At 34.6% G+C, this 22703-nt stretch overlaps 2 protein-coding genes across 2 annotated transcripts in view; one reads left to right on the top strand and one right to left on the bottom strand.

Annotated features, from left to right (window-relative positions):
• The window catches only part of LOC127156718 (PDZ domain-containing RING finger protein 4-like), an 80106-nt gene extending 68506 nt beyond the window's left edge, over positions 1 to 11600 (bottom strand). The window contains exons 1-3 of the mRNA XM_051099742.1: positions 11417 to 11600; positions 9248 to 9302; positions 6024 to 6332 (exon numbers count right to left, since the gene is read on the bottom strand). Of these exons, the coding sequence (XP_050955699.1) occupies positions 6024 to 6092 (69 nt within the window). The 5' untranslated portion in view covers positions 6093 to 6332; positions 9248 to 9302; positions 11417 to 11600. The remainder of the gene's footprint in view (positions 1 to 6023; positions 6333 to 9247; positions 9303 to 11416) is intronic.
• gxylt1a (glucoside xylosyltransferase 1a) overlaps positions 1 to 22703 on the top strand; it is a 205095-nt gene that overhangs the window by 152412 nt on the left and 29980 nt on the right. The gene's annotated exons all lie outside the window — the stretch shown is intronic.

Genomic DNA, 22703 nt, shown 5'->3' with positions numbered 1-22703 from the left:
CCTGGTTCCAGCTGTGAGGTTTGAGGACCATCAGTCAGCGAGAGGCGGCCGGACAGAGAGATGGATTGGGACATTTGTAACGTCCAGTCCGGTGAGGTGGGGGGGTCACACGGGTCCCGGGGCCTCAGGCCGTTCCTCACACACGCACACACTCGTCCCAGCACTGATGAAACTCATTTATTAAAACACACACACGTACACCTGTCCAATTCACATGTTCAGAAACACACACACATTTTATGGTGTCACTATTTTTATGGAGTCCAAGCACTTAAACCAGCGTGTAGGTGGCGCTCTTCATTACATGCGCTGCAGAATACACTGAACTCCTCTTTAACCTCAAGTCTCTGGAGACACCAGCCTGGCATTATGTGGCTTATAGACCATCAGCAGACAATTAAATAGCCCAGCGTACGCACACAAACACCAGCGTGGATGGAAATGTCACTTCCTGTGCAGCGATGTGTTCCACACGCATCTGTAGAAAGACTAATTAGCCCAGAGAACGACACACACCGCTGAGTTTGACTCTCACGGCTCACGGGTGACTCTCACCAGCGGTGCTTAACACACAACAACAAAAACACTGAATAATATTCCAGAATTAACTTCATTGCCTATTTATGTACTCTGTGTATTTGCCCACACTCACCCTTATTTATTTTCCGTATTTAACTAGTACTACAGAACTTACATTAAAAGAACTACTATGGTGGAACCATGGTACAGTGGTGGTTTTATCATGGTACTCTGATATATTCAATGCTAATGGTACTAAATGATTACCATATACATGTACCATGGTATTTAAACGGTACACCAAAGAACACTGTGAAACTTCCACGGTACATGTCTGAAAACTATGGTATTATGTCAAAACACACAAAGAACCATGATCAAAAATAAATGGTATTATGATGAAAAACCATTTTAAAACCATGGTACTTGTCAAAAAACCATAGAATTATGTGGAAAACATACCTGGTATTATAATAAAAAAAAAAAAACACTGTAAAACCATGGTATTTGTCCAGAAACTATAGTATTATGTAAAAAAATATATAGTATTACCATTGTAAAGCCATGGTACATGTCCAAAACCAATGGCATTATGTGAAAAGCATGGTATTTGGATGAAAAAACATTGTATTTGTCCAAAAACTATGTATTATTTGGGGAAAAAAATAACATGGTATTATGAATGAAAATCCATTGAGATATCTTGGTATTTCTCCAAAAAAAAATGGTATTATGTGAAAAATATGGTATTTTCATGAAAAAACATTGTAAAACCATAGTATGTGTCCAAAAACTATGGTGTGTGAAAAAACAAACACAGCATTATGATGAAAAACCTTTGTAAAACCATGGTACATGTCCAAAAACGATGGCATTATGTGAAAAACTATGGTATTATGTGAAAAAAACATTGTATTATGACAAAAAATCTATTGAGAAATAATAGTATTTCTCCAAAAACTTAGTTATTATGTGAAAAACATGGTATTATTATGAAAAAGCACTGTAAAACCATGGTACATGTCAAAAACTATAGTGTGTAAAAAAAAACCCATGGTATTATGATGTAAAACCATGGTACATGTCAAAAACTATAGTGTTAAAAAAAAAAAAAAAATGGTATTATGATGTAAAACCATGGTACATGTCCAAAATCGAAGGCATTATGTGAAATGCATGGTATTTTGATGGAAAAATGTTGTATTTGTCCAAAAACTATTTGTATTATTTGGAAAAATATATGGTATTGTGATTAAAAACCACTGTAAAACCATGGTATTTCTCAAAAAACTTGGGTATTATGCGAAAAACATGGTATTATCATGAAAAAACATTTTAAAACCATGGTACATGTCCAAAAACTACAGTATTATTTAAAAAAAAAAAAAAAAAACACTGTATTATGACGAAAAATCCATTGAGAAATAATGATATTTCTCCAAAAACTCAGGAATTATGCAAAAAGCATGGTATTATCATGAAAAAACACTTTAAAGTCATGGTATCTGTCCAAAAACTATGGTGTGTGAAAAAAAAAAAAACACACAGTATTATGATGAAAAACCATTGTAAAACCATGGTACATGTCCAAAAACTATAGCATTACATGAAAAATGTGTTATTATTATTATGAAAAATCTTTGTAAAACCATGGTACATATCCAAAAACTATGGTATTATGTGAAAAACATAATATAATGATGAACAAACATTGTAAAAGCGTGGTATGTGTCCAAAAACTATGGCATTATTTGAAAAAGTACAGTATCATGATGAAAAACCACTGATAAAACCATGGCATGTGTCCAAAAACTATGGTATTATGTGAAAAACATGGTATTATAACAAAAAAAAAACCTTGTAAAACCAAGTATTTGCCCAAAAACGATGGTGTGTGGAAAAAAAAACACAGTATTATGATGAAAACCCTTTGTTAAACCATTGTACATGTCCAAAAACTATGGCATTACATGAAAAATGTGTTATTATTATTATGAAAACTCTTTGTAAAACCATGGTATGTCTAATGTATCTATTGCACAGCAATCTTAGAATGCACTGCAACGTGGTTTATGAAGTAAAAAAATTCAAGGAGGTCAATATCATTCCTGGAGTCTCTATCCGTTAACATTCCCATTCATCTCAATGGCAGATGTTCAGCTGCTGCAGGAGCTCCACAATTACATCATTAAGCCTTAAAGGAACAGTAGCAAAAAATTACCACGAAGAACCAAACAGACCTGGACCAGCCTCTATAAAGTCTGAATGAAATCCTGCAAACTGCTCGCAGAGCTCAGAGTCTCGGAAATGAAATGAGTGAAGGAGAGATGAGCGACACACTGACACACTTTCAGCCGTGGGTGTGCGAACGCGCTCGCGAACACCTCGTTTACACCATCTCACGCTCTCAAACGCCAAACATTCACTTACGCAATGGTGTCTGTCCTTTCACAGAAGAACACACAAAGATCTGATGCTACAGAGAAGATACACAACGTTAAACACCACATCTGAACATCTCATCTGCTGTCCACCTTCAGTAGCAGAAGTATAAACACCAGAGGACACAATACAAAGGAAAAAAACACAATGTTAAACCAAAAATAATGCAAATAAAACCACAGAAGTTCTCCGAAACAGCACATAATTGTTTAGGCTTCCAATAGAACCTCAAAACATAGAATATTTCTATTTTATTATAGCCTAATTCTGTTCATTTAGTAGTTTTGGTGATGCTTGAGTGCACAAACGTGATCTACAGAAGCTCATCAGACCCACGTGATCTTCATCGGTCTGATTAAAATGATCCATCCGGAGGAGATTCGTCAAAACTCCTCGTTACAGAATAACGGCAGCAATTAAGCGAGTGAATCTCCCGTCATACACACAGCGGAACATTTCACGTTTTATTAGGACCCAGAATCGTTTTCTACGAGCGCTAATGAGACCACCGTGAACATGATGAGCGTGTGTGTGTGCGATACAGAGACCATTAAAGCCTTTCAGCATCATAAGAGTTAATGAAACACGCAGCAGAGAATCAATCAGCAGCTCTTACAGGAGAAGATCAGCACTGGATCAACTGGAACATTACAGGCTTTTTCTGCTCAGTGGGAATCAGCACTGATCGTGTTTGGATGTGCTGTTGGTTATAAACTCACTGTTTGATTGATTATGATCAGTAAGCACAGCAGATCTCCAAAAACATGGTACATGTCCCAAAACATGCTACAAGAACTACTATGGCAGTACCGTTTTACCATGGTACATAGATATTCAATAACAATGGTGCTCTGAAGAACTCTAACAAATGTACCATATATAAATGGTGCTCTGAAGAATACTGTGGGACTACCATGGTACATATGAAAGCTATGGCATTATGTCAAAAAGATATAAGGTATTACTGTACGGTACATATTGAAAACGCCAAAATGTTACTGCACATTTATAGTGTCCGAAACATCCAACGCTAAGTCCCAACAAGGTAAAACCATGGCACATGTCCAAAAATGATGGTATTAAATGAAAAACCACTGTAAAACCCTGATACATGTCTAAAAATAAAAGATGTCTATAGACAAAAAAGATAAAAAACAATTGTATTATGTCAAAAATACATGGTATTTCCATCAAAATCATTGTAAAACCATGGTACATGTACAAAAACTATGGTATTATGTGAAAGAAAAAAAACACAGAAAGCACCATGACCAAAAATACATGGTATTACCACGATAAACCATTGCAAAACCATGGTAAATGTCCAAAAACTCTGGCGTTATGTGAAAAAAAACATGGTATTACCATTACAAACTGTTGTAAAACTATGGCACATCTCCCAAAACTATGGTATTATGTCAGAAATACATGGTATTGTCATTAAAAATCACTGAATAACCATGGTACATGTACAAAAATGCATGGTATTACCATAAAAATCATTATAAAATCATGTACATATCCAAAAATGATGGTACTATGTAAAAAATACATTGCATTACCATGGAAAAACCATTGTAAAACTATGATATATGTCACTAAACAATGGTATTATGTCACAAAAACATGATATTACCATGAAAATCATTGTAAAGTCATGATACATGTCCAGTAATACATGGTATTACCATGAAAAGCCACTGTAAAACCATTATACATGTCTAAAACCATGGAACTATGTGGAAAAATACATGGTATTACCATGGAAAAACCATTGTTAAAATATGGTACATACTCCAAAACTACGGTATTATATCCCAAATGCATGGAATTACCATGAAAATCATTGTAAAACCATGGTACATGAGGAAAAATACATGGTATTACCACGAAAGGCCACTGTAAAACCATAGTACATGTTGAAAACTATGGAAGTATGTGAAAAATAGATGTTACTACCATGTAAAACTATGGTATCATGAGACCAAACACAGTAAGTGCCAAAAATACAGGGTATTGTCATAAGTTTGTCATAAAACTGTGGCATTATATAAAAAACCACTGTAAAACCCTGATAAATGTTGGTATTATCATAAAAAACGCTGGTATTATCATAAAAAATCATAGTAAAATCACACACATATCCAAAAAACTATGGTATTATGTGAGAAATACATGGTATTATCATGAAATGCCACTGTAAAACCATGGTATGTCCAAAAATACATGGTATTACCATAAAAAAAACATTCTAAAATCATGCACATATCCATAAATTATGGTACTATGTGAAAAATACATTGCATTACCATGGAAAAACCATTGTACAACTATGATACATGCCGCTAAACAATAGTATCATGTCACAAAAACAAGATATTACCATGAAAAGCCACTGTAAAACCATGGTACATGTCTAACACCTATGGAACTATGTGGAAAAATACATGTTATTACCTTCAAAAAAACATTGTAAAACTACTGTACATATCCCAGAACTATGGTATTGTCACAAATACATGGAATTACCAAGAAAATCACTGTAAAACCATGGTACATGAAGAAAAATACATGGTATTACCTATAATGTATAAATATAATGATAAAATCATGATACATACAAAAAAATATATGGTATTAATATATGGTATTATGTGAAAAATACATGGTATTTCCATGAAAAACCATTGAAAAACTATGCTGCATGTCCAGAAATACATGGTATTACGATGAAAGGCCACTGCAAAACCATGGTACATGGCGAAAACTATGGAAGTATGTGAAAAATAGATGTTACTACCATATAAAACTATGGTATTATGTGACCAAACACAGTAAGTGCCAAAAATATACAGTACTGTCATTAAAATCCATTGTAAAACCACAGTACATGTCCAAAAACCAATGCTATTGCCATGGTACAAATAAAAAATATGGTAGTCTGCCTAAAAGCAAACATGGTATTACCAAAGTCCGGAAACCACAGTAGACACATGAGAAACTCTCAGATCAGCAGCACAAGCCTTCTGAATCTCAGGTAAGTGACGTGTGGCATGTCTCACCTGTGAGATCTCGTACAGTAGTTTGTAATGCTCCTCTCTCTTCTGTAAACTACACAGATTGCAGCCCATCCTCGTGCTCAGGGATACGGCAGCCGTCTCGCTCTCCCGCGGCGGCTCGCGGCTCTCCCTCCAGAACGGCACGCACACGCGCAGCGCCTCTCATCCGTGTGTCAGCCGCGCAGACCCGCATGCACAACCGCAGCCTCTGGCATCTGACAGCAGCGGCACGCTGGAGTGTGTGAGAGATCCGCTCGCTCGCTCGTTCTCTCTCTCTCTGACACAGAGACACGCCCCCTTCAGCAGCTCAGCCTATGAATAATGATGAGAGAGGTGTGGCTACATCAGTGGGAGGAGTCAGTGGGCATCAGTGCTGAAACAATGAGGCTCTTTTGTGTCAGTAACACTGATGTCACACATACACACACACACAGCCAGCGCTGGTCAGACTGCACATTAATGTGTGTGCTGTAGTGGAGATTTTAAGTGGTTTTTAGTCTTAAACTGTTATTACTGGTTGGGGAAATGCAGTTCACAGTGGAATTGATCAGAAGCTTTTCAACATAAAATGCAAAAAGCAAAGTAGGTCACCAACCAACCAACCAATCCATAGAGACTTCACACACACACACACACACACACACACACACAACCATACATACATGAAACAACCTATGAAATATGAGTATTATCCATGCACATTTTAGCAAAAACCAATAGCTGATCATTTTAGTTTTATGGCTGATCGTAAATCTATAATGTTTGTAAAACAGGGATAAGCTGTACCAGCAAACTCAGACATTATAATGTCCAGTAGGTAACCATTTACAAAAACTATAGTATTATGTAAAAAAATAAAAAAAATAAAAAAACACATGACCAAAAACACATAGCATTACCATTGTAAAACCATGGTATTGGTATATTTCCAAAAGCAATGCAATTATGTGAAAAAACAGCAAGCATCAATACCAAAAATACAGGGTTTACCATAAAAAAAAATAAAAAAAAGTAAAACCACTATCCAAGACTATGATGGTATTGCTTAAAAAAAAAAAAAAAAAAAAAAAAAAAAAAAAAAAAAAAACACTGAAAAACAATTGCAAGACCATTGCACATGTTAAAATCATTATCATAAAAACCACTGTAAAACTATGGTTAAATGTCCAAAAACTACGGTATTACCATGGAAAAAACACTATAAACCATGGTAAATGCCCAAAACCTACGTATTATCACAAAAGAACACCATAAACCCATGGTAAATATCCAAATACTATGGTATTACTGTGAAAAACCACTGTAAACCATGGTAAATGTCCAAATATACATGAAAAAAAACAGCCAGAATCAATATCAAAAATAGACAAACATATAAAATTATTATATAACAAATATTACCATGAAAAACTATTGTAAATGTTCAAGAATGCATAGTATTACCCTGAAAAACTATTGCAAACAATGGTAAATGTCTAAATACTATGATATTACCACGAAAAATCATTGTCAACCATGGTAAATCTCCAAGTAGTATTGTACTACCATGAAAAAAACATTGTAAAACCATGGCAAATGTCCAAAAACTACAGTATTATCATGAAAAACCACTGTAAAACCACTGCAAATGTGAAAAAAAAAATAGGGTACTACTGTGAAAAAGCATTGTAAACTATGCTAAATGCCTAAAAGCTATGGCACTACTGTAAAAAAAACATTGTAAAACCATAACAAATGTCCAAATACAATGATAATACCATGAAAATCCATTGTAAAACCATGGCAAATGATCATACACTATGGTACTACTGTGAAAAAAACACTGTAAACCATGGTAAATGTCCAAATATACATGGCATTAACATGTAAAACCATGGTATTATGTGAAATTGTCAGAATCATATGGGAAAAAATATAAGTCCATAACAGAAAAGACAAATATTTTAAAATATGTGACAATAAGGCAAGACACTACAGGTAAATAACAAGGTTGTTCTCTACTCAGTACTTCAATAGTTAATTAATCACAGTACAGTAAGTACAATGTTTTGTATTGCAAGTTTTCTGAAATGTTATGTTTAATTATGAAAATGATGCATTATCTAATTAAAAATACACTAACATACATGCAATTACAGAAAATAAACTTGAACACTGGATAAAGCCAGGTTCACAATTTTCTTTCATTTTGTTGACATATTAGAGTTAAAAGTTTTTACTGAGGGGATTTTGGATTTCTCTTTTTATCACTTTGTAAATCAGAAAGTACTGTCAATAAAACATGTTCACCGTGTTTTTAGGAATAAAATGTTATATAAACCAGTGTGAATGACATATGAACAAACCCCTCAGTAAAAACCTTTAGAGTATAGAGAGGAATAAAACTCTAAGTTTTGGTGTGTGTAAACACTGCAGAACTGGAGAAACAAACTGTTAAAGATATGTGCTGTAACTGAAATCTATAGACCCAAATAGATAAAGTGTCATAAAATAACACTTAAATGTGTATTTAAATGTGTTTCTTTACTTTAGCCTGAAAGAAGACGTTATAGAAGTCTCAAAATTGACCAAACAATGGTTTCGCCGGCAGTGTCTTGCCTTAATGAAACATCCAAATGATGAGCTGAAGAACATCATCATGTCCATCACAGCAGGTGTGATTGTGTGGCTCTCACAATCAGACGAGACACACGGCACACTGAGAAGAGATGCTACAGAATTAACCAGCTGTAATTGTTCTGTAATTGGCCCTGGAGCTCATCATCACACACACACACACACACACACACACACACACACACACACACATTCACAACTGTTAAAGTAAACGAGCTCTCATCAGCTGACGATCAGTCAATTCCCTTTGGGAGAAAATAATCGGATTTGCTGGCTTTAATTTTACTCAGATGCCCTGGGGGCAAAACATAAGCCACAAAACCACACACAGTGTCACACAACACAGTGCCTTAAGACAAGAAATAATAATATTAATAAGAATAATAATTAACCCCTTTCAAAGGTGCTACTTACAATGTGTTACACAGTAAAACTATACAAACATCACAAACTAATAAAAATACAGAAATTAACAATACAAGTAAACAAACATATCATACAGTGTTTTCAGGTAAAAACACAAAGTGATTGTGCCTCACTTAGAAACATTTAGAAACATGAATTAAAAAAAAAAAAAAAGTTTTACTCAAGTTAACATGAAATCCACTTACCAGTTCTGTCTGTGTAATGTTCAACCAGATGACAAATCTGTAGTCTTCACTTGATCTGTGAGAAGATGACAAAGAGATGTCCCATCTCAAAATGATCATTTAGACACTTTACAGATCAAATAATAAATGTATTTTACTCAAGAATTCATACAAGTGCTTTAAGAAAAATACAAGCTTCACATTTCTGTTTTAAATTCCTCTCCTTCCTCATAGACAGTCACTGTATGTGTGCTACTGTAAACAAGTTTGACCCTAAAACTGAAGTATAAATACAACATAACCTGATATATTTCTTTAAATACACAAATTTGCTTTCAGTATCTAAATGGGAAATTCCACACTAGTTAAATTCCACTAGAACTAGTTAAATACTATAACCTAACCCTAAACCCACACTCTTTTTTTTTTAAATAATTGTAAAACCTATTTACCTTTTTAGACTGTTTTTGCAACTGATTTTCTCCACAAAACAAAGTTTTGAGAGACAAGTTTTGCTCACTTACCATTGTAAACCCATGGTAAATGTCCAATAACTATAGTATTATCGTAAAACCCATTGTAACCCCATGGTAAATGTTCAAAAACTACAGTATTACCCTAAAAAAACCATTGTAAACCATGGTAATTGTCCAAATACTATGGTGGAAAACCATTGTAAAACCATGGTAAAAGTCCAAAAACTGGTATTACTTAGAAAAGCCATTGAGAAACCATGGTAAATGTTCAAAAACTGTAGAATTACCCTGAAAAAAACATTGTAAACCATGGTAAATGGCCAAATACTATGGTATTATTACCATCAAAAACCATTGTAAACCATGGTAAATGGCCAAATACTATGGTATTATTACCATCAAAAACCATTGTAAAAAACATGGAAAACGTTCAAAAACTATGGTATTATTGTAAAACCCATTGTAAATCCATGGTAAATGTCAAAATACTATGGTATTACAGTGAAAAAACATTGTAAAACCATGGTAAATGTCCAAAAACTATGGTATTTTTGTAAAACCCATTGTAAACCCATGGTAAATGTCCAAATACTATGGTATTACAGTGAAAAACCATTGTAAAACCATGGTAAATGTTCAAAAACTATAGAAATACCTTGAAAAACCATTGTAAACTATAGTAAATGTTCAAAAACTACAGTATTACCCTGAAAACCCATTGTAAACCATGGTAAATGTCCAAATACTATGGTGGAAAACCATTGTAAAACCATGGTAAATGATCAAAAACTATAGAATTACCCTGAAAAAACATTGTAAACCAAGGTAAATGGCCAAATATTATGGTTTTACCGTGAAAAAAACATTGTAAAACCATGGTAAAAGTCCAAAAACTGGTATTACTTAGAAAAGCCATTGTGAAACCATGGTAAATGTTCAAAAACTATAGAATTACCCTGATAAAAAACATTGTAAACCATGGTAAATGGCCAAATATTATGGTATTACCACAAAAAAAACATTGTAAAACCATTGAAAATGTCCAAAAACTGTGGCATTATTCTAAAACCCATTGTAAACCATTGTAAATGTCCAAATACTATGGTGGAAAACCATTGTAAAACCATGGTAAATGTTTAAAAACTATAGAATTACCCTAAAACAAACACTGTAAACCATGGTAAATGGCCAAATACTATGGTATTACCATGAAAAACTATAGTATTACTTTGAAAAGCCACTGTGAAACCAATATAGTGGAAAAAACATTGTAAAAGCATGGTAAATGTCCAAAAACTATGGTATTACTGTAAAAACCCATTGTAAAACCATGGTAAATGTCCAAATACTATGGTATTACCATTAAAAAGCATTGTAAACCATGGCAAATGTCTAAAAACCATGGTATTACCGTGAAAAAAACACTGTAAGCCATAGTTAATATCCAAATACACAATTTTGTCCCCAAACATGTGATCTTTCCCCATGTGTTCATTACATCAGTGAAAAATCAACAAATCTATCAATCAATACTGCATATGTGTAATTAATTAATTGTAAACAAGTGTTAAAGTAATTTTACAGGAAAAATAAATATTAGACCAAGCAATAAAATTGTATATGTGAATTTAAATAGCATTTTCTGCTGCAGAATGTATGTTACCATAAACAAGATAAAATATTAGATGCGCTGGTGAGCTTGTTTAAATCTCACCTGCTTGACGTGTGTGTTCGTCTGTCGGTGGGCGAGAATAAACCTGAACCCTAATGAGACCAACAACAGCAAACATCTGTAAAACAGCCACACATGATCATCTGTGACCTACAAACATCAGACGCTCCACAGGGTTCAACAGCTCCATCCGCCCCGCGTTACAGAAGACACTTCAGAGGAGACGCGTCTGACATCATGTATGTTTGCGACTGTGTCGGCGGCTTAGAGTGGAGCGCGTGTGGCGGGAAAACAGCGAACAAAAGCACTTTCTGAGTCTGAATATAGTTGTGAGAGGAGACACAACATCTCAGCTCCGTTCACACAGCAGCAGGACGTCCGTCGGCTGAAGACGGTTCTGTTACAAAAGACATGAACAAATGCATTCGTTTCAAGAGTGAGTTCAGATGATCAGTGATGTATTGAAATACTAAGCTTAATATACACAACAACGTCCATCACTAATGTTAGTAAAAAATGAATAAACATATTAAAAGTGAGATTAAAGACAGATAAATGTAATTAAATAATCTACAAACCAAAAGACTCTTTTAAAGTTGGCCATCATCATCTCAGCAGGTAGAAGTGAGTCATTTCCTCCAGATATGATCACCAAACTTACTCAGCAACGTCAGCGTCTCCAGCCACATAGTAATTCATGAGAAGATCCTGCAGAGCAGAAGAACAAACAGCAATGAACATCTGACAAACACCACATCACTGATTCATGAGCACTGAATAAAACACACGACTCAACTGAATCATTCTCAGTGAATCAACTCAACACAGTTCATCTGCTCTTTTTACATTGACTATTTAGATTAATACAATCACATACAGCAATACTTTCTCAAATACTTATTACATTATATACTGATAAATGTGAATATTTAAGATTGACTTCAGTGGTATGAGACTGGATGTTTTCAACTGATTCATATTGAACTGTCAACAACTGAATCGCAGTGCCCAAACTATTTCAAATACAGTGAATTAAACTACAAACTCCATCATAATGCACAATGTTTTCATCTAGCATGTATTTTGAGCTGCAGCTCGTCATATTAATTAAAACTGGTATTACCATGAAAAATCATTGTAAACCATGGTAAATGGCCAAATACTATGGTATTATTGTAAAACCCATTGTAAACCCATGGTAAATGGCTAAATACTATGGTGGAAAACCATTGTAAAACCATGGTAAATGTTCAAAAACTATAGAATTACCCTGAAAAAACATTGTAAACCATGGTAAATGGCCAAATACTATGGTATTACCATAAAAAACGATTGTAAAACCATGGAAAATGTCCAAAACTATGGTAAACTTTGAAAATCCATTGTAAAACTATGGTAAATGTTCAAAACCTATAGTATTACCCTGACAAACTATAGTATTACTTTGAAAAGCCACCGTGCAACCAATATAGTGGAAAAACCATTGTAAAACCATGGCAAATGTCCAAAAACTATGGTATTATTGTAAAACCCATTGCAAACCCATGGTAAATGACCAAATACTGATATTATCATTAAAAAAACATTGTAAAACCATGGTAAATGTCCAAATACTATGGTATTACCATTAAAAAGCATTGTTTAGATTAATACAATCACATACAACAATACTTTCTCAAATACTTATTACATTATATACTGATAAATGTGAATATTTAAGATTGAATTCAATGGTATGAGACTGGAAGCTTTTACTAGTTAGCAGTAAACCGGTTAGCTCACCTGTTCATAGATTTGTGTTGGATGTCGTCGACGTGGAAAACGGTTAACATTATCTTCAGAATGGAAATATGGATATTTTATTTGTAAACATCATACTTTTTCGCTTATTTCAGTTAATCTCATAAAACTAGCGAGCAAAAATAGTAGTGGTACTGACAGTATCGCGTAAACATGACTGAAGACGCGAAAAGCGCATGAACAGACAAACTGATTCAGTTAAGTGAGTCATTTACCCTGGAACCGCCCCGATCGATTCAAACTCAAACTCGAGACTTCGATCATTTCAAAAGAGCCATTCATTTAAGAATTTCGACATCGCTTGTAATGATTTTAAAAAGCACGAAGTGGTGGACAAAACGGACCTTTTCGAAACTCCGAATCAGTTAAACCATTGCGTCGCAAAATGATTCACTGTTTCGAAGCGCTCCAATTGAATCGCGTATCGAGAATCATTTGATTTAGTTTCTTCGGAGCAGATTTGCGAATCATTACTCAGATAGGCTGTTCGGATCGCGTATCGTGAATCGTTTAATTTAGATCCGAACTTCAGGTTCGCGAATCATTATTCAGATCGGCTCCGATCGTGTTTCGCGAATCATTTGATTTAAAGATCCTATGCTTCAGAGCAGGTTCGCGAATCATTATTTAGATCGACTCTTCGGATCGCGTATTGTGAATCATTTGATTTAGATCTGAACTTCAGGTTCGCGAATCATTATTCAGATCGGCTCTTCGGATCGCGTTTCGCGAATCATTTGATTTAAAGATCTGAACTTCAGAGCAGGTTCGCGAATCATTATTTAGATCGGCTCTTCGGATCGCGCATCGAGAATCATTTTATTTAGATCCAAATTTCAGAGCAGGTTCGCGAATCATTATTCATCATTTGATTTAAATCGGATGGCGGTTTACGAATCTTTTTTTCTGATTTGTTTTTTATTAAACAGTACAAAACATCAAACCATTAAGGCAGTAAAAAAGTCATACATTTACATCTTACAATGACACATGACAAATACAGAGGTAGGTCTACAGTTTTCACTGGCACTGCACTTGCATAAATAATGTTTTATATATAAAATATATACAAATACTGGAATATATATAAAATATATATAAAAACTGGAATACAAATATGAAATAAATAGAATTATAAATATAAAAGTAATATTACCAGTAAGTGGTGGCAAGCCACTGTGAGTACACAAAAAGTGACGTCGCTTCCAGTTCTATTTTCTGAATATGTTTTTGGTTCAGTATCTTCAGTTCAAAGATCTGTTTTATTCTACACTGTAAAAAATAAAAAACACGATTTGTTGAGTCATTTTAAAATAATTTGTTACCCTGCTGCCTTAAAATTTTAAGTTCAGTCAACTTAAAATAAATTTAGTCAACTTGAAATGTTAAGTTGTACTAACAACTTAGATATTTGTGTTTGCTAAACTTAACAGATGGGTAAGTAACCCAGCTGCCTTAAAATTTTAAGTTGATTCAAATCAAATATCTAAGTTGTCACTTAGTATAATTTAACATTTTAAGCTGAATAAACTTTTTATTGAGTTGACCGAACTTAACATTTTAAGGCAGCCAGGTTACAAATTATTTTAAGTTGACTCAAAAAATTGTTTTTTACAGTGTAGGCTATGACATAAAAAATATGATCAATACCCATTATTAATAATGACATTTAAACCATTTACTTTCTTCTTCTGGCAATTGTATTCATGCTTTAAATTTATACAAGCCGTATTCACAGAGTCACAGAGCTTTTTTTCTTCAATAATACATAAGTCAATGAAAAAATCCTATTGGGTTTTTAATGAGAGAACCAGAGTGATAGGAACTTGTCGGCCTACAAAAATACATCATCACTCCTGCTGTCTAAATGCAATTGGAAGGTGGACCAAAAGTGAATGTGTGTAAGTGGATCCAGCCGTCAGTCCCCAAAAACAGAGCTGTTAGGTAAAAATGAACTCACAGACATGTGTCTTCAGGTTTTAACCCAGATGAAAATTGAGAGTAAATCAATCAATCACTCAGAAAAGACTCGAGCAACAAGATACACATTATCACCCGCTGTTCAGCATCACGCCAGACTCAGAATCAGACCAGCGGGTGACAAACACACACACACACACAGTGTGGATGGCTTTACTGCTGTGGGCGCTAATGGCTAATAGCTAACAGTGCTCAATGAATCAACCTCTGACTGAGTCTCACCAAGCGACACAAATTACCCACAAAGCCACTGAGACAGACGGGGAATGTTTTCCAGTTTATCTGGTTTAATTAAACCGCTGCCCGTGTGCGCGCTAACGTCTGGAGGAAACAGACCCGCATCTCCATGTTCAGCCCGAGGGGTTTGTGCTTCCTAATGGGCTGTTTGGGTCGGACGGTCAGCGCTTTCACCGTCCCACACATTCACTTACAGCTGCAGGAAACAGATAGTCAGACTATAAGCAGGTTTAGTTTGATAACAGCCTCTCTGACCAATCCAGCTTAAGTTGGTCCTTATCTGGCTGACCAGCAGTAATGTTCCTAAAACCAGCCAGTTTGGAGCAGCTACAATACTATCAACCATAATATTTGACACACACATTTCTAAAGCCTCTAAATGATCAATATGATCAAAAATGTACTGTTAAACCCGTCACAGTCAATCTATCCCATGCCTTTTGTCATCTGATGGATAGTTTTAAATCAAATCTTGACTAATTTTTATCAAGTAAACTGTAGTAATATTTCCAGATGAACACTTTTACTGGACTGAAGCAGCTCAGCTTGATTCTCAATGAATTATTTTTAGACTCACATCAAATCATTAGGATCTTTTGAGGAATGTTTGTTTCCAGAAGCTTTACTTTCACTGTTCCTCAGTTGGAGGAATGATCTTTCCAAGCCTCCAAAACATCTTATATCTTTGCATTGCATAAAGACTCGAAACAGGTGAACTAATTCCAGTACAGAACCTAATAGGATGTTGCGCATGCGCGACTGAATGAATCACTCCCCGAGATGACTCGTTCTTCCTGAGTCACATTAAAGATTTGTTCGAAATTTCGACATCACTTGTAATGATTTTAAAAAGCACAAAGTGGTGGACAAAACGGAGTTTTTCGAAACTCTGAATCAGTTAAACCATTGCGTCGCAAAATGATTCACTGTTTCGAAGCGCTCCAAACGAATCGCGTATCGAGAATCATTTGATTTAGTTTCTTCAGAGCAGGTTCGCGAATCATTATTTAGATCGGCTCTTTGGATCGCATATCAAGAATCATTTGATTTAGCTCTGAACTTCAGGTTCACGAATCATTATTCAGATCGGCTCTGATCGCGTTTCGTGAATCATTTGATTTCAAAGAGGTCTATGCTTCAGAGCAGGTTTGCGATTCATTATTTAGATTGGCTCTTCGGATCACGTATCGCAAAACATTTGATTTAGATCCGAATTTCGGAGCAGGTTCGCGAATAATTATTCAGATCGGCTCCGATCTCATAGCTTGAATAATTTGATTGAGTTGTTCAAGAACGACCCATCACCAATTCGTAGCATCGTGGACACGCATCCCAGAGCCTGTGCTACACCAGCTTTTGTGATTAAATAATATACATATATTTAGATACCGATATTTAGATCGTTTTATGTAAGTACAAAGATGTTACAAAGATCTCATTGATTTACATTACAAGCATTGAAATTTCGTCATAGAAATTTGCTCAGTTTGAGTCTCTGAGTAAAATTAAGCTTTTTTCCTCATGTCTGACTATATGAGCCATAAAAGCCTGATGAATCAAATGTGATACTCAAAACACATGCAAACTATTTAACAAATATTCAATAAACTGTTCCATTTTAAAAAATAAACATTGAAAATCACCTGAATTACACGCTTAAAAATAAAGGTGCTTCACGATGCCATAGAAGAGCCTTTTTTTGTCTAAGTGGTTCCATAAAGAACCTTTACCATCTGAAGAACCTTTCTTTTTTTCAAAAGTGACGAAAAAAGGTTATTCAGATTATAAAATGGTAAGAAAGAGATGGTTCTTTAAAGGATTAGTCCACTTCCAGAACAACAATTTATAAATAATTTACTCACCCCCTTGTCATCCAAGATGTTCATGTCTTTCTGTCTTCAGTCGTGAAGAAATTATGGTTTTTGAGGAAAACATTTCAGGATTTTTCTCCATATGATGGACTTCATTTGTGACCCGATTTTGAACTTCCAAAATGTAGTTTAAATGCAGCTTCAAAGGCTCTAAACGATCCCAGCCGAGGAAGAAGGGTCTTATCTAATGAAACGATCGGTCACTTTTTTCAAAAAATAAATATGTGTATACTTTTTAATCACAAAAGCTGGTATAGCACAGGTTCTGGGATGCGCGTCCACGATGCTACGACTTAGTGATGGGTCGTTCTTGAATGATTTGTTCATTTTAAACAAATCTTTAATGTGACTCAGAAGAACGAGTCGTCTCGGGGAGTGTTTCGTTCAGTCATGCATGTGCAACATCCTATTAGGTTCTGTACTGGATTTAGTTCACCTGTTTCGAATCTTTGGGTTTTTCGAGTGGTTCGTTCATCTTATGGGGCGTCACGTGATGAACGAACGACTCAAACCTGAAAACTTGTCAGATAAGAGGTGAGGTGAGCTAATCATAGACTAAAGACCCAGGTAAACAATGAATGAATCTTTTCTGTTTCTTACAGCATTATAGTTTTGTCTTGTTTGTAGTGTGATCAACGTTTGTGTAAGCAGTAGATGTGTTCGGGAAGTGACACGTAACATTTTAATTATATTTTGCTAAAATGAACAAAATGACTCGAAAAGTAATTTTGTTCATTTTGCTGAACGAGACTCAAAGGTCCGAGTCGGTAAAATGATCCGAACTTCCCATCATTACTACGAATCACGTCTAAGTTCATCGTCTATGTAGAGTATGACGAAAAAAATCTTATTTTCTCCTACAACTTCAGAATCGTCCGACATCGTTGTACCTTTTTGTTTGTAAGCAGTGTTTGACTTACTTGCACTTTCTTAGTCTTTGCGTGTTCGCTTCAGTTGACAGTGTGACCTTTTGACGTGATTCAATAGTACGTCGTGGACGCGCATCCCAGAACATGTGCTACACCAGCTTTTGTGCTTAAAAAGTATACAAATTTTAATTTTCCTAAAAAAAGACAGATCCTTTCACTAAATAAGACCCTTCTTCCTCGTCTGGGATCGTTTAGAGCCTTTGAAGCCGCATTTAAACTACATTTTGGAAGTTCAAAATCGGAGCACCAGTGAAGTCCATTATATGGAGAAAAATCCTGAAATGTTTTCCCCAAAAACCATAATTTCTTAACGACTGAAGAAAGAAAGACATGAACATCTTGGATGACAAGGGGGTGATACATTATTTGTGAATTGTTGTTCATTTCTCCTTTAAAGAACCTTTGACTGAATGGTTCTTCTATGGCATCGCTGTGAAGCACCTTTATTTTTAAGAGCGTAGACAAAAACATAATCATATTTAAGATTTACACAGTAAATGAACTGCAGTTTTCTGTCATGGCTCATGATTTTGGTGTGCTCGTTGTTTTACAGTTAAACTTGTGACTTTTGTCCTTGTTTAATACAATATTAGGAAAGTTTCTTGTACACACTGTGAGGTTTAGATTCAAAGGCAGGCGAAGGGGAACATGAATAAATAAACCCCTCTGAGCCGTGCGTCGCTCCCGAGACTGAAGTTCCTCAAAAGTTCATCGTTTCAAAATATTTGCAGTGCAACGATTTCATTTGAGATGTTCCATCACCCGCAGAGACACGTACGAGAACATGAATTATTCAGGACTAAACAAAAACAAAGTATAATATGAGATGTGAATGTGAAGATGCTAATAAGAACAACACACTGAATGTGCTGTTTTTGTACACAAGTGTATAATCAGGCTATTCAGAGAGTCAGAATATCCTGCTAAAATACTGGATAAGATGGTCAGATGGTTTTAGAGTGATTTTGGGGAACAGCTAAACTATTCATATTTATGAGAAATATAGATATTTTACCATCTTTCCTAAAACTTTTTTTTTTTTTTTATTAAATCACTCTAAAATGAAAATTATTGACTTTTTTCCCTGGTTTTGAAAAGGAGGAGATGCTAACAAACATTGTTCAAGATATTTAGGCCTAAATGTAAGATTTATTTTAATTACCTGCCAAATTCCCATCCATTTGAATTACACAGTTTTAACATAAACTATGTTAAAACTGTGTAATTAAACTGGTCAAATTTCTGTAATAGTACTGAATGTGTTTTAAATACGCAAAGTCAGGTTTTTATATTTTCCATCAATAAATCCAATTTGTTTCAATCTCACACATTTTAACGTGCTTATTCCAGAGCTAGACATATTTTAACCATACTTTTAACTAAATAAAGTGAATTTTGTTCACAAAAATTATGCTGATTTTGATTAATTTAAATGAACTATGCCATGATTTTTTTTGAGTGCTGTTTCATTTCTGTATGACTGACAAATATGAATCGCATTAAGTTAATCAGTTTGTTTGTGTTAAAACTGAGTTATTCAAATGGATGGAAATTTTAAATGCAATTCAAATACGTAAATTATATTCAGGCCTAATTTTTTGGCACCAACTGGTGTTTTGCACAAATCTACTCACACTCAAATGTCTCTCTGGTTCATATTCTACAGAAGTTATGAATTTTAAACATCATCATGAAGTGTCTGACCACTGAAGTGTGGCAATAAAGCCTCAGTTCTGTGAAGAAAAACACACAAAAAGATTAAAACATTTACAGGAACATGAAGCTAATCTGCTTTTCCTCATCACACCGGTGCCAATGTGAACATGCATGAGCGGAAATTCATTTGACTGACCTCTGAGGTGAAACTTCACAAAGTCTCAAGTCATCAAAAAGCTGGACGTCTGTCAGAGAAACTCTTGAATGATTCGGTTCAGCTGTGAGCTGAAGAAACATGCTGATCCTGCTGGTTGGTTAAAACATGAAGTGAAGGAGCTGAGGAGTTCAGTTCATATTCACACTCTCTTTGTATGCTCATAAAGGAGTCGTGTGTCACACGTGCTGGTTAAGTGTTTAAGCTGAGGTGTGTGTTACGAATGATGAACTTCAGCTCATGACTCCTATCCTCCTGCTGTCTTTTGAGTTATCTGGCTTTTCATAACATGCCATTTCAGACTAATGGAAAGAAAATAACCAAAATATAAATTGAAGTATTTATTTTATTGCAATCGTATTGCATCTGTAGATTCAATACCAATCCATATCTTTAAAAGCACTTAGACACACCAAAACTTATTTTAATCCTCTCTATATTCTGAAGTTTTTTTACTGAGGGGTTTCTTCATGTATCATTCGCTGGTTTTATCACTGCATGTCATCTAATTGCATCTGTACGTTTCAGTTATAACACACACTTTAACAGGCATTTTCTCAAAATTAGTTTGTTTCTCTACTTCAGCAACACTTACACACACCAACACTTAGAATTTTATTCCTCTCTATATTCTGAAAGTTTTTACTGAAGGATTTGTTCATATTCACCTGGTTTTATTATTGCACATCATATAGTTGCATCTATAGATTTCAATTACATTATACCTTTTAAGACCATTGTTTTCTCAAAATGAGTTTGTTTCTCTACTTCAGCAGCACTTACAAACACCAAAACTTAGAGTTTTATTCCTCTCTATTTTCTGAAAGTTTTTACTGACGGGTTTCTTCATGTATCATTTGCCTCGTTTTATTTTTGCACTTCATCTAATTGCGTCTGTAGGTTTCAATTATAACACAAATTTTTAAAGGGCATTTTCTCAAAATCAGTTTGTTTCTCTACTTAAGCAGCACTTTCATAAACTTAGAAGTTTGTATTCTGACTGTATTCTGAAGGGTTTGTTCATATAACATTCACACACTGGTTTTATTATTGCACATCACCTATTTGCATCTATAGATTTCAATTATATTACGTATATTTAAAGGCTGTTTTCTCAAAAATGAGTTTGTTTCTCTACTTCAGCAGCACTTACAAACACCACAACTTAGAGTTTTATTCCTCTCTATATTCTGAAAGTTTTTACTGAAGGATTTGTTCATATTCACCTGGTTTTATTATTGCACATCATATAGTTGCATCTATAGATTTCAATTATATTACGTATATTTAAAGGCTGTTTTCTCAAAATGAGTTTGTTTCTCTACTTCAGCAGCACTTACAAACACCAAAACTTAGAGTTTTATTCCTCTCTATTTTCTGAAAGTTTTTACTGACGGGTTTCTTCATGTATCATTTGCCTCGTTTTATTTTTGCACTTCATCTAATTGCGTCTGTAGGTTTCAATTACAACATATATTTTAAAAGACTGTTTTCTCAAAATCAGTTTGTTTCTCTACTTAAGCAGCACTTACATACACCAAAATTTATAGTTTTATTCCTCTCTATATTCTGAAGGTTTTTACTGAGGGGTTTGTTCATGTATTTGCCTGGTTCTATTATTGCACTTCATCTAATTGCGTCTGTAGGTTTCAATTATAACACAAATTTTTAAAGGGCATTTTCTCAAAATCAGTTTGTTTCTCTACTTAAGCAGCACTTTCATAAACTTAGAAGTTTGTATTCTGACTGTATTCTGAAGGGTTTGTTCATATAACATTCACACACTGGTTTTATTATTGCATATCACCTATTTGCATCTATAGATTTCAGTTATATTACGTATATTTAAAGGCTGTTTTCTCAAAAATGAGTTTGTTTCTCTACTTCAGCAGCACTTACAAACACCACAACTTAGAGTTTTATTCCTCTCTATATTCTGGTTTTTACTGAGGGGTTTCTTCATGTATCATTTGCCTGGTTTTATTATTGCACTTCATCTTGTGTCTGTGGGTTTCAGTTACAACATATTTTTAGACACCGTTTTTTTTTTTCAAAATGAGATTGTTTCTCCACTTAAGCAGCACTTACATACACCAAACTTAGAAGTTTTATTCTTCTCTTTATTCTAAAAGTTTTTACTAAAGGGTTTGTTCATATGTCAATCGCCTGGTTCTATTATTGCGTATTATCTATATGCATCTATAGATTTCAATTACATTACGTATTTTTAAAGGGCATTTTCTCAAAATGAGTTTGTTTCTCTACTTCAGCAGCACTTACAAACACCAAAACTTAGAGTTTTAATCCTCTCTATATTCTGAAGGTTTTTACTGAAGGGTTTGTTCATATATCATTCGCCTGGTTTATTATTGCACTTCATCTGTTTGTGTCTACAGATTTCAGTTACATTATAAAGGCTGTTTTCTCAAAATGAGTTTGTTACTCCACTTCAGCAGCATTTACACACACCAAAACTTAGAGTTTTATTCCTCTCTATATTCTGAAAGTTTTTACTGAAGGGTTTGTTCATATATCATTCACACTACTTTTATTAGTGCATATCACCTATTTGAGTCTATAGATTTCGAATTACATTATGAATCTATAAGGCTGTTATCTCAAAATAGTCTGTTTCTCCACTT

Source organism: Labeo rohita, chromosome 25 (assembly GCF_022985175.1).
Source record: "Labeo rohita strain BAU-BD-2019 chromosome 25, IGBB_LRoh.1.0, whole genome shotgun sequence".
NCBI classification, from domain to species: domain Eukaryota; kingdom Metazoa; phylum Chordata; class Actinopteri; order Cypriniformes; family Cyprinidae; genus Labeo; species Labeo rohita.
Note: the sequence above shows the minus strand (reverse complement) of the source record. Positions and strands in the feature narration are given on the sequence as shown.